Source organism: Labrus mixtus, chromosome 19 (assembly GCF_963584025.1).
Source record: "Labrus mixtus chromosome 19, fLabMix1.1, whole genome shotgun sequence".
NCBI classification, from domain to species: Eukaryota; Metazoa; Chordata; class Actinopteri; order Labriformes; family Labridae; genus Labrus; species Labrus mixtus.
The window spans coordinates 14248954-14262959 of record NC_083630.1 but is presented as its reverse complement, the minus strand read 5'-3'; the positions used below and the strand labels follow the sequence as shown (position 1 = coordinate 14262959).

Here is a 14006-nt window from a genome sequence, read left to right as displayed (position 1 = left end):
CGCCGATTCTCGCGCCCAGCCCTCTACACAGGCGGCCTCGTCTCTGATTGGTTACTGATAGGTCAAAACAAGGAGAAGGTCGTGTGTGATTGGCTCGAAATGGGGAGTGGTTCAGTTTGATTGGTCACGATGTAAAGGAGGTGGGCGCTATGTTGAAACACTGCTCCGTCACGTTTTTCAGTAGAATGGTTCTTTTCATTATTGAGGTGGGGGTGTGGGGGCTTTCAGGGGGCCCTTGAGGGGATATAAGCGCCACAATTTTACTTGAGGCAAGCGCGATTAAGCCAATCACAAATGTTATGTCACTGCTCTTTGATGTTAGACGTATTTATTTTAATAGTAATAGTTTGTTTCGTATTTTACAGAGCAATTTAAGTGCGTAATTAACCGGGCAGTGCACATAAATGAGCCTATTGGAGGGTTTCTACATCTACCTTTTTACTTCTTTCTGATACCAATATGCCTTATAATTGACATAATTTTGTTGTCTAGCTAGACATAATATATATGACGTTTAATTTATTTTAAAGCACCATACAGATAGAGATTCATACAAAGTTTTAGTGAATGCACATTCAAACGCATAATGCACAAGACAATATTAATTTGGCTTTGACAGGCAGTTACTTTATATGCAAGGTACATGAAGCAGCTAATTTAAAACGAGCTTTGCTGACACCTTGTGGACAAAGCTTTTACATTCTGCTTTTTTATTTGATGTAATTGTAACCTGCCAAGTGCCTCCAGATGAAAATTAACTCTGGTGCAAATCATCAAATGGCAACATATATGTATTATGTTTAACATAGCCCCTTTAAAATAATAAATAGGCCAACGTACTCTGTATAGGTTAAATGCATGTGAAGTCTAAACAAAGACTGTCTGTCTACCATTTCTACAGATAGGCCTATACAATTTCTAGTAGGGCTGGAAAATATATCAAGTTTTTAAGATATATCGATATATTTTCAAACAAGATATAGGGTAAGACAATATCGTTGATATCGATATAGTTTAAGTTGCATTAAAATAATGTTCTCGAGGTGCCAGGTTACTTTTTTCTCATCTCACTGATGATGACTGACTGTCTCTTAACCCTGCTCCTCCTCTCTCTCTCTTTTATTGTATTTAAGGAACATTTTTATTTTATAATATTACTTTTTAAATTCACAAACAGGTAGTTTATTTTTCATGTGTTTTCACTGTTAATAAAATACATATCGATATATATCGTGTATCGCCATTCAGCTAAACAATATCGAGATATGAGTTTTGGTCCATATCACCCAGCCCTAATTTCTAGACATTAATACAAAATCTCTTTTGATTAGGCTATTCCTCTACATACAATATACTGGTAGGTGTACTTAATACACAGCCTTTTTATTATTGACATTATTGTTATCATGCTGTCGTTATTATAATTAATATTATATAATATGTGTGGAATATGACAGCGGATAGTAGTGACTGCATTTAAGAGGTGAAATGTGTCTATTAGTTCTTCATTTTTTTGTACGCAATTCTGAGATATTATCTCACAATTTTGCCTTACCAGTCGTTCATTATTATTTTTTTATCAAGTTCAACATATTAAGATATTTTATTGACGTAGTGATAATTAATCACACGCTGCTCTCAGACCATTCATAATTTTTTTTCTGGCGGTAAAATGTAACTATTGATAAATTTTTAAGGCATGCCTTTCTACCATTAGGTGACACTGTTTGACTCCTCAATGTTGTCATTCATGTGTTTAAAAGTAGATGTCAAGTAAACTACAAAAACACCGGAAATCAATTATATGCTTTACAAAATAAAACCAACAATTGTGTTAACTCAAAACAAAAAAGTGCTATCACCAAATTGTCATTATTTACAAAACACATTTTTTACCAAATTACAAAAGAAAACTATTTAGGTTTCTTAAGACTTCGAACAAGCTTAACTTACTCCCAATATATTTATATAGGCTATATTTATTGTAAAAAAAAAAAAACATTTTAAAGTACAAACTAGGCCTATGAGTTACAACATTGATTATTTGTACAATCTTACTCCGTATGTAAAGATCATCAAAACTAAACTTATTCAGATTTCATTAGCGCTTATTGGATAAAGATGATCTAACCGTTTTGTAAGGGGTAAAATACAATACAAACTATAAGGCTGGATTTCCAGTTTGGCAAAGAGGGCAAATGCCCCAGGACGTCGACCTTCAGGAGACATAAATGTTTCATAATGAATGCCATATTTGCATTGTAGACCAATGCCCTACTGAATTAAAACATCATATGCTCTTCATAAAATCAGTTGAACAGGTACAAATTAAGTAGTCTACCTGTTGTCTAAAACCGGCTTTGCTTTTAAATGTAGATGAGTAACTAGCCAATTTGTCTTATTCGTAAATGCGGTGGGGTAGGGAAATAAAGGTACATCAAGTAAATTACTTTTCCTGAAAACTGAGTTCTATGGAAGCCCATTTCCGCCAGTAAAAAAAATAAAAATGAAAATAATAAAGTCTCATAATTTCAACTTTTTGTCTCATTATTTTGACTTATCTCATTATTATGACTTTATATGTCATAATTTCGACTTTTTATCTCATAATTTTGACTTTTTATCTCATTATTATGACTTTATATCTCATAATTTTGACTTTTTATCTCATAATTTTGACTTTTTATCTCATTATCATGACTTTATTATTTTCATTTTCATTTTTTTAACTGGCGGAAATGGGCTTCCATAGAGTTCTGTAGCATATAATTAACATTTCTTTACTTTGTTAATGATGTCCTCGGTTTTATTTTGAAAAGCCGTACCGGATGTGCTCCGTTATATCACCTCGGATGGTGAGTGACGGTTGCAGTAGTGCGGTCCCGTGACAAATTTCATTGGAACTTTTTACGGCCAGGGAAGACTGATGTTTCCTGCTTCTCTTACTTGACAGACGCGTACTGGGCAGCAAGAAATTACACTTTCAGATTTGTGGTTTTGGGGACTTCTGTACAAAAGATAACTGGAAAACTGTTCGACATTTTGACTGTTTGAATGGTTGAAAGCGAAACATCCCCTCTGGACCTTCGGAAATAGATGAACACCGCATCACAATACTGTACGGTACGTGATGTTCATGGAAACCTCACCGTGTTCTCGTCACGATTAAGTAAGGCTAGCTGTTGGTTAACTTTTGTCCAGCATTTAACGGTCTGGTGTAGGCTAATGTATGATACAGAACATTGTTTTTAGTCCAAGTAGTAGATATGTTGACTATTATAACATTGACTTCTTTCTGTTCGGAAACAACAGTTAACGGAAGTCTTCTGAAAGTCAAGTCAGCGTTAAGAAATCTGAATATTTGCTCATTGTTGTACTTGTACTGTTGATAGTTTGAGAAACACACGGAAGCTTGTCAGAGCATGTCAAAACTTTCATTTCTCGTGTGTGTGTGTGTGTGTGTGTGTGTGTGTGTGTGTGTGTGTGTGTGTGTTTGTGTGCGCGTGCGTGCTGGAGAAGGTATGATTTTTCCCTGTTATGGTACATGTGATCTGTGCTGAGATTTTAAAGTTGTCCTGGTGGAAGTACACAGGTTGCCTCAGTTAAAAATAATTAGGATTTCACCAAACGGCTCAGCCATGATTAAACACAAGTAGACAAGGCCCTTTTATTGTTGTGTTGTAGGGACATGTTGTCCAAGCTCCAAGTGTGATCAACCATACTCTAAATTAGTGTATCTCCTTCTCTGATGATATTAAATGAAGCCCAGTTAACACCAAATTGGGGTAAATACAAATGTCTCATGACAAGAAAAATGTTTTTATTGATAGTCCTCTCAAACATTATTTGTACTGTTTTCTGTTGACCACATTTTCACTGAGTTTCATGAAAATATACTTAATTCTGTTTGTTGAGCTGAGGAGGTTCACAGTCGGTTACCCAAAGTAACAGGTGGTATTGAAGAACATGTTTTATTTTATGTTGTACAAAGGGCAGAGATCAAATGGGTGCAAAAAGCACATTGTTTGAAAGCTCTATCTTGCATGTTGACTTATTGTAGAAGTATAGCTTAGGCTTACCGGGTGAGAATCTAAAGCTCTGTGGTCTCATTTGCTCCTGATGATGAACCTCTGTTTCTAAAAGGAAGTGAGCTCCACAGTTCAGACACAGGGGATGTCTGTGAGTTGTCTGGACATTCAGGTTAGGTAAGGAATTTTGTCCAGATGCTGAGGTCAGTTGCACAAACTGCATGGGGTTGAATGAGTTCATGCCCCTCACACTTCTGCAGCTGCACTTCCTCAATCGGAGATCTGTCTGTGTTGCATTACAATGAGACAACTTCAAATGTGTTGTAAACGTGTTTAATCCCAAATGAAACATCACATCAGGCATTAGTTGGAGTTTGAGATAAAAGGTGAAAGTAAATGCATTTTCAGGAAGTTGTATTCTTGTTTTGACTGACTGCTTCTCTGAAATAAGTTACCTTCCTTTTTCAGGTCTTTGTGTGGTTATATCTTATAACCATTTCAGCTCTCACCAGTCTTTGTTCATCAGTGGATACATCGTGCCTTGGCTTTCACATCTTATTAGCCATTGTAGGCTGACTTCTGCTTTGTTTTGTTCGCTAACATGACTTGTCACGCATGACAGACAGCCACACACACAGAAAAAGAGAGAGAAAAAAGTTTTCAATGTCCTCATAGGATATCCACAGGCAAGGATGTGTGTGTGAGCTAAATAGGAAGAATGCTATTTTTGATCCTGTGTAGTAGTCCTGCCTGTGCCTGTCAGCACAAGTTAATTCATGTTGTGAAGTGCATGCAAATTTACAGGCATAAAGAAAGAAATGTGCCTATCATCAGTCTTTCCTCAATATGCCATGTCCTGTCCACGTTTGTTTTTATGCCCTGTAAAAAAAAAATCACAACGTCTGTATGGGTGTGGTGAGCTGCAGCATTCCATATGAAGGAGAAGCATTGAAAATGAACATTGTAGTAAACGTTGTAGGTTATATTTCCAGACTTGAACAAAGGTATTTCTGGAATGTTAAAAAGCGAGTCCTACCCCATTAACCCATGAAAACATGCACAGATGTGAGCCAGCTCAGGGAAATACCCAAAGATTTAATTGTGTACCAGAGACAGTCGCACAAGCTTGCACTAGTTCTCCTTCTTTGATAGATGTTGGCTGGTCGAGAAGAAACTTGGTCGTTACACTATTTTGGTTATGCTTAGTGTTGATTTCCCACAGTAATCAGACTTTTTTATAGGTTTTTTATTCATGTTTAACGACTCAAAATAGTCTTGAGCAACAAGTCGAACAATAAAAGGTTCATCGTGACCAGCTTTGATAATTTATTTCTCTTGTATGGCATTTTCAAATGTTGAATGTAAAAGTTGTCTTCTCACATCTTCTCAAATGTTGTGTTTTTTGTTATTGCAGTGTAAATTGTCAGGACTGTCATGGGCTAGGCCCTTTACATACTTAAGTAAGTTGTGTATTTATTGAGAAAACAATCTGACGACGACTCCAATGAAAACACAGCCGTAGTTTTAATTAGTTTTTATGTTTTTGAAAATAAAGGTAAAGACTGTAATGCCAGTGTCTTTGTGATTTGTCGTACTGATTGAGAGTGAAACAGAAAGTTAAAGTAGAAACAAAAGAGAAAATAGAGGCTTGTAAAGAAGAGGGCATTGAGGTCCTTCTGAATGCACACATGCATTTTAAAGAGGGCCGCTCTTTTGCCTTACCCCCCCCCCCCCCCCCCCCCCGACGTGAACAGAATGAGATATCCCTTCAGGATGCATTCAAGATCAATACGCTGACTGAATTGGTTGACCCCAAGCAGGTTTTTCCGTGTGTTGTGAGCAAACAACAGTGAGAGTAAGAACAGTTGTGCCTACAAATACAGAAAGGACTGAACAAGCATCACTGACCTCACCGACTAGAAACAATGGACAAGTCAGAGCGGCAGACAAAGAGCTTTGTTGTAAAAGAAAAAGACATTACATAACTCATGGAGAGGAAAAGAGATATTCCCTCTTAGTGTTTACCATTTACCCATATACAGTTTGATATAATGCCCTTTGGCAGGTTGTATACAGGAAACAATATATATGCTGCGTATTATTTGATTTTTTGAATCAGTAATGACCTTTCTCATTTGAAGGGAGCAGAGGTTTCTTACTACATCTGTCTGAAGAAAAAGTCTATTATACCTCAGCAATGAGCTATATTTCCCTCTTTAAACGACGAGGAAGAGCGACTCCAGGGGGTCTTTCTCGTGACCTATTGTGTAACTCCAGCTTCAAAGAAAGTCTATTTAAAAATGCCTTTCTACTGACTGAGAGCAAGAGAGAATGTCACAGACACAGCATGAGTAAGAAAGCTGGTGTGTGTTGCTCTATATAGATGTAGGCTATACAGATAAACGCAGCGAGAGAAAAATACTTGTAGTTCTCATATGAGGGAGGTTGATAAGGAAGTAGTCATTAACCAGTTATTTATTTGGGGATATTTATCTGTTGAAATGTCAGATGAGAGGGAGGATGATGTATTCATGCTCAGAGGAAGGAGTTAACTGACTGCTTGGGGGGGGGGGGGGGGGGGGGGGGTAATGTTGCAGCTCACTGACCTTACTGTTGTTGCCTGTGCTCTCTTGCTACAAATAAACCACTTGTAACTGCCCATTGATGTTGTGTGCACATTGTCATCCCATAGTTTTGATAACCTAACATACAACAGAGATACAAGGGCTACTTTGTAAAGCCATTTGTGATGCTGCATGATAGTTCAGGTGATAGTTAGAATAAAGCTGTTTCCAGCGACCCTGACAAATACAGTGAGAAAATAGAGGGTGAATTTTATTGATGGGGAATCAAACTGCTGAAGGCTTTTTAGCACCTTTTTGCTTTTGGTCAACATTCGACTGGAAATGTAGCAGTTCAAACATTGCAGACTGAAATGTAGACTGAGCATGAGAAGGTGACCACTTTCATTTCCCGAATAACAGAGTGGTCTGTTCTTTTTTTCTTTTTTCTTTCTTCCTCTCTGCAGCAGTGACCCAGGATAGGGATGGGTCAGTTACACACTTGAAGCCTTATCCTGAGGAGGACACATTACTTTATGACCTTGCACCTTTGAATGCTGAGAGCCCTCAAGATGGAGGAGCAATCCAGTCACCCCAGTGTCAGCATCCCCTGCCACAACGAGCAGAGGGACAAGAAAAAGCGTTACACAGTACGTGCAAAAGTTTTTTTTTTTGTTTTTTTTCCCCAAAACTGTAAAAGACAGAAAACATTTGAATGCTTTGTTGCCATGCATCAAGTGTTTTTACAGAGTATTCCTGTGAAATGAGCATAGAATCGAATTCATTGACCATATTTGATACTACTTGTGTTTTCCTTTTGCAGGTTTACAAAGTACTAGTCAATGTTGGTCAGCAGGAATGGTTTGTCTTCAGGCGATATGCAGAGTTCGATAAACTCTACAACACAGTGAGTGGTGGAACTATGTCATTTTGATTTTCCTTGAGTTTTGTGACATGCCTTCCACATGCCATTTAGAATGATGTCACCATCCAGACCATGGATGATCCTATCACTCACCTCAGTTCCTCTTTTCCTCTCTTATCTTTAAATGCAGTTGAGGAAACAGTTTCCATCTATGAACTTGAAAATTCCTGCCAAAAGGATATTTGGGGACAATTTTGATCCTGGTAAGTGTGCAAACTAGGCTGGTGTAAGCCATGTGCTTCAAGAAATATTCACAGTACATTCATTAAATCTTTTTTTTAACAACATGTGAATCTGCCCAATAGAATTCATCAAGCAAAGAAGAGCTGGGTTGCATGAGTTTATAAAGCGACTCGTCTCACATCCTCAGCTCTGCAACCAGTAAGTGCTGCTGTTCTTACTGTCATTATTTGACACTACGTCTTGAATTTATTCAGAAGAAGAATAGCTTCAACTGGACATTTCCAGAGTTCTTTTGAGATCAGTTTTGTTAAACTTGCTTGCATTAGTTAATGCTTGATCCCCCCTCCAACTTTGCAGTCCAGATGTGAGGACCTTTCTACTGATGGACAAAATGCAACAGTTTTCCGATGCCTCTGAGGATGAGGATGACAAAGTAAGTCACTAATCCATTCATTTTGATTTATCACTGTCTGCTTTCTTCATTTAAATATTTGATTTCCGACTGAGTGCATCCTTCCACTTATTGTGGAATATGAAGGTCCTCCACCTCTGTTTGTGCAACGCTCTGGCTGTGCCACAGAGGTGTTGCTTCAGCCTTGTACACCAAGGTGTGGTTCATACTTTATAGACGCAAAGTAAATATCCACAGTAAACAAGTTTCTCCTTTGTCATTACTGTCACACAGATAAGGATTGCATTTATTGATTGGCAGGGACTAAGTGTTGTGATGGGCGTTTCAGTTTTGTTTTCTCTGCTGTTTGACAGACCAACTCTACCTCCAGAAACATCAACCTGGGTCCCTCTGGAAATCCACAGTATGTTCAACACTCAAATGCACTTTTAGAAAATGTGTTTCCATTTCAACCTATCATTGTTGAAGAAAATAATGTGGTGTTATTTCTATTTCAGTGCCAAGCCCACAGACTTTGACTTTTTGAAAGTCATAGGAAAGGGGAGTTTTGGGAAGGTATGTAAACAATACAACTCAGGAAGTAATGTCACTTTCTATTCCTCCCCAGTGTGAGAATTATCATAGTCTGCGCTAATTCATAGGTCTGTGAAGAATAAGGTATTGTCTTTTTTGTTCATTCGGATTCTCAGTTTTACAATTCAACAAGACTTTTGTTGACTGATTTGTTTTGTACTTCAGTTACTACAGTTTTGTTTCAAAGCATCTGACAATGTTTCTGTGTTGTTTTTCAGTTCAGCATGTGTTGGCATTTCCACACAGGAAGTGATAATCAGTTCAGTATAGACTTTGTTTTTTCTCTATGAAGAAATGTTCATCTGGCTCTTTACTCTTGATTGATATGATTCAGGTTTTCCTTGCGAAACGAAGACATGACGCAAAGTATTATGCAGTCAAGGTCTTACAGAAAAAGGTCATTCTCAACAGAAAAGAGGTAATTTTACCATCAAATGTGACACTGACAATGTTAATATTTCAAACATGCTCGTGTGAATAATCATCATTTGATCATATCACTCCTTCCAATCAGCAAAAACACATCATGGCAGAGCGAAATGTGCTGCTGAAGAACGTGAAACACCCTTTCCTAGTGGGGCTTCATTATTCCTTCCAGACAACAGACAAGTTATACTTCGTCTTGGATTTCGTCAATGGAGGAGAAGTGAGTTGTTTCAGTCTTGTGAATAATGCGCTCACACAGATATGAGTCACAAGGCCAAAAAAAACCGAGGCCGCAGCAGCAAAGGAAACGTACCAAAAATTGAATGAAATTACTGAAAGCAGCGCTGTAGCTTGTTTTGCGCTGTGATTGTCTTACTGGAGATCATGACAGTATCTTGAATGTGCTCTTGAGTGTGACTTCCCTTGTTGAACTCCTTCTGTGCTCAGCGTGTTTAAAGCCGCCCTGTGTGACTGACTGTGAGAGTGACTAACTAAAATCTGTGTACAAGCAAATCTGCATCATGCCCTTCTAAATAAAACCCACAACATGTCAATGAAATCAGATCAATATGTAATCTGCACAGTCAAAGTTATTTGTGTAATAACCAAATAAAGGACTGGTATACACACTAGTGGCTTTAGCAACATTTCACGACATGGTTAATCATTTAATTTTCTTGGTATGCTCCAGCAATACAGTTACCATGTTTTAGTCGAAACGCGTTGACAATCCCTGTTACATAAAGGATTTCTATATGTTATCAGAGTGCCTCGGACTTTCAGTTTAAGACTGCCTCTCCGCACTTTTTCTATTCTAATCAGGAAAGTCAAACTTTTTTATTAACTATTCAACTATTGTCCCCTGTTCCTGAAGAGCACCTGATTTTTTTCTATATTTATTTTGTTTTTTGACCCAGTGCAGCACTCACTTCTACGTTTTTTCACAGATACCATGTTGGTCAATGATTAAATGCAACGTGTTCTTTTCCAGCTTTTCTTCCATCTTCAGAAAGAGCGGACCTTTCCAGAGCCCAGAGCAAAATTCTACATTGCTGAAATGGCAAGTGCACTAGGATACCTGCACTCTCTCAACATTGTTTACAGGTATGTTTGAGGGTTTAGTTCAGTAAACAAATTCTAAATCTTAAATTAAATAAGTGCTATTACAACAAAATAGATGTCTATGTAGAGCTGCTAAACATCTCAAACATAAAAGAAATCGGACAATATTTTAACATGAAGCTTGTTGTACTGAAATGATCTATGTTAGTCATTGATGCCATCCAGTCTACTGTACAAGGGCACACAGTTACAATAAGGTAGACTATCTGACACATGTTGACCCTGTGTGTGTCGTCAGGGCAATGATTGACTATTTAGTGTTTGTAAGGAGGGAATATAGGGGGTTAATAACCTTACAACCTAAACACATTCAACCTTTATTGACAAACATGTTATTAAGACTAATTTTGGCTTTTCCACAGTTATTCACATGATTTATCTTTATGGCTTTGCAGAGATGTCTTTTAATCTGCATTTGAATCTAAAAGTTTACAGTAGTATATTTTTTAATTATGTAATTGAGACAAGAGAATAAGAAAAAAGAGTTTCACTTTTTCTGGTGGATATTCAAATATTTATCAGGGATTCTAACTTAAATGTATTCTTTTGTGTTCATTTTTTCCAGAGATTTGAAGCCAGAAAACATCCTACTTGACCATGAAGTAAGTTGTAATGTTTTTTTTTTTGTCAAACAAATAGTTGCAATAACCATGATTACACCAACTGTCCATCAGAAAGCCTAACAGATACAGCTTAAATGTCATCCATCTCCAGTCATATTCGTGCCATATCCCGTCCCTGCTGGACGCAGAGTGTGTGATTTGATTAGGTCTTACTAATGATTTTCCTGCCTAACCTTATTGGGAGAACGAGGGAACGGTGAATGGGACTGACTGAGCAACGCTGCAGCCAACATTCCTGTGTCACAATAGAATCCACAGTCCCAAAGGATAATGAGCTGCTTGTGTGGCACATGTAGTCTAAAAGTGTCTCTCTGTTCCTCTCTTTAAAGGGGCATATCATTTTGACCGACTTTGGATTGTGCAAGGAAGGCATTTCCCAGACAGATACAACCATGACTTTTTGTGGAACACCTGAGGTATGACTTAGATGTTCACATGTTTGAGTACTGAAAATATTTCACAAGTTGTGTTCCAATGAGGCCCAGGTTACAAAAGGTAAAAAACAAAAAATCTGACTTTTGGAGTAAAGTGTATTCTGTCTTGAAATAGTGCTGTATGTGTAAGAATCTCAGTCATATTTTCCAAAGAGAAAAATATGCTTTAATGAGCAAAAAATACTTGTGGATATACATATGTTTGGTGTATAAGGCCAATGTTATATTGTTTCGTTTGTTTGCTTTTTCCATCCAGTACTTAGCCCCAGAAGTCCTGAGAAAGCAGCCGTATGATAATACAGTAGATTGGTGGTGTCTGGGTTCAGTACTGTATGAAATGCTCTTTGGTCTGGTGAGTTTAAACTTTGAGCTCACAGTTTACAGTGACTGTTATTCTTTAGTTTGAATCCTTGACTACTTGTGCTGACAAATATTTTCAGTTTGACTGGGATTTATTGAAGCAAATTTAACAATTAGTTTTAGTGCTGCACCTTAGTGTTGGGTTACTCTCAACTGCATGCCATTTTTTCTCTTTGCTTCTTTGTCCCAGCCGCCATTCTACAGCAGAGACACACATGAAATGTATGACAACATCCTCCACAAGCCGCTGGCGATGCGTCCTGGTGCGTCCAGTACAGCCTGGTCTCTCCTCCAGGGCCTTCTGGAGAAAGACGGCACACACAGACTGGGGTCCGGAGATGACTTTGTGGGTGGTTTAGTCCAAATACAGACACTATATGTACTGCAGAATTTAGTGTTATGGGGCTCCTTCTGGTGGCCAAACTGTGAATATCATGTCACTCCTGTTACCACAGATATGAAGTTATTGAAGTCTTTTACTAAATCACATTTTTAAGCCAACTTCTTTAAATGTCGATTGATTGAAGTTTTTTTATATATTCCACATTTTCAGAATGAGATCAAAGCACACAACTTCTTCTCCTCCATCAACTGGGATGACCTTGAACAGAAGAAGATCCCAGCTCCGTTTACACCCAATGTGGTAAATATATTTGTTTCTATTTGATTCTAGCACAATAAGAAAATAACTTTGTTAGTATTTTACTGTGACTTGAATATTTGGTGGACACTACCAGAACACAAAAAAACATCCTAACACATGTATTGCGGAGACCACAGATATAGAGAATTTATGAATTGTATAATATTACTTAAACACTCTCTCTTTTGCCTACTTCCATTATTATTAATATGCCTTCAAGAAAACTAATTGCATGTATCCAGTTCATCCACAATGTAGCATATAACAATCTATATCAGGTCCTGTCCACTTTTTAAAAATATATTCCTGGGTAGTGCCCCTTGTCGTCCTTGGACACAAAACTAAGTAAAATATGTTACACTTGTACAGTGAATGTAATACATTAAAATTCACCAGAAAAATGTCTTGATAGAACATAGTTCTTGTTTGTCAAAATATTGTACACAAAATACTTCAATGTAATGCTGCTGTATTTGGCTGCTCTAAATTGCACAGGTGTTTCTAAATCACAGTGGTTGTTGCATAATTAAGTTCCATCTTATTTCATGGATAATGAAACACATTTAAAGGACTTAAATTAATGTATGATCAATGTAGTGTCCAATGTTAACTTTAAAGAAAAGTTTTCTCATTTGTATTGGCCCCTTAACTCTTTTGTCCCTCTGTAGAGCACTTTGTAAATTCAAAATTGAATGTAATTTATTTATGTCAAACATATAACATATAAAGTGTATGTTAGCTAACATTACAAATGTCCCCCTCCCTTTTTTTTTTTTTTTTTGCAGAGCTCTTACTGCGATATCTCAAACTTCGATCCTGAGTTCACAGATGAGATGGTCCCCAACTCCGTCTGCTGGTCGCAAGATCACTCCATAGTCAACGCCAGTGTAATGGAGGCTGACGATGCTTTTGTGGGCTTCTCCTATGCCCCTCCTTCTGACGACTCTTTTCTATGAAACATTCCCAGTGAGGACTTCACTTGCCTTAACCATCATAACTTCTTTTGACTAAAGGGAAGAATTTATTCCATGGATGAACTTGTTCTATGATGCCAAAGCAAGCAGCTGAGAAGAGACAGCACTTACATAGATTTTTGATGGAACCAGATGTGCCAGAAAAGTCATTATATTTTACCAATTTGTATTTATATAAATATTACTAAACAGATGATATTTTTTAAGAACTAAGGACAGATCTCCTCTATTAATGTTATTTTTGGTGGTTTCTATTATGAGCCTTTAAACATAAAACCTTAATAATATCCCTAAAATTAAACCAACACACAATTTACTGAAAAACTTGAAAAGTTCACTAGACTTATAATCACACCATTTGAGGGTTAGATTGAAGTGTGTTAGTCGCTGTAATTACAGCAAAAAAAATAAAAATTCCTGTATCGTATTCATGTATCGTATTCATTTAATTAAGCTGGAAATGGGGATTACTTGAGAGACCACGAAATAGAGAATTATGGTTTATAGGTCACATTTGTACAAAAGATTTCTTCTTCGGTTACCTTTCAGATGTCTATGGTTTGTTTTATTTGATTTTTTTGTAGGTTTTTTTTTCCTGATTAATTGCATTATGTACAGAATTTGGAAACCCACAATTCTTTGCTTTACCTTACATTTTCACAGGCCTATACTCCTGCAAAGAAATAAAAATATAAAGAAAATTACTCAGGGTGTCTGTGTATTTTATGGAACGTTTTTAAAT

The 14006-nt window shown here is 37.2% G+C and overlaps 1 protein-coding gene across 2 annotated transcripts; it reads left to right on the top strand.

Annotated features, from left to right (window-relative positions):
* The first annotated feature begins 2878 nt into the window (after window positions 1-2878).
* Window positions 2879-13954, top strand: sgk3 (serum/glucocorticoid regulated kinase family member 3). Of its 2 annotated transcripts, XM_061064233.1 has the most exons (17): window positions 2882-3123; window positions 7057-7239; window positions 7413-7496; window positions 7645-7717; window positions 7820-7895; window positions 8055-8130; window positions 8463-8512; window positions 8607-8664; window positions 9017-9100; window positions 9197-9328; window positions 10100-10212; window positions 10796-10832; window positions 11183-11269; window positions 11544-11639; window positions 11838-11993; window positions 12201-12290; window positions 13076-13954. In XM_061064233.1, exons 2-17 carry the CDS (start codon window positions 7144-7146, stop codon window positions 13244-13246), a joined length of 1479 nt encoding a protein of 492 aa, XP_060920216.1. In that variant the 5' UTR covers window positions 2882-3123; window positions 7057-7143; the 3' UTR covers window positions 13247-13954. The 2 variants fall into 2 exon arrangements, with proteins under 2 accessions (XP_060920217.1, XP_060920216.1); XM_061064234.1 differs by lacking the exon at window positions 13076-13954 and having other exon boundaries at window positions 2879-3123; window positions 11838-12109; window positions 12175-12288.
* Window positions 13955-14006: the final 52 nt, after the last annotated feature.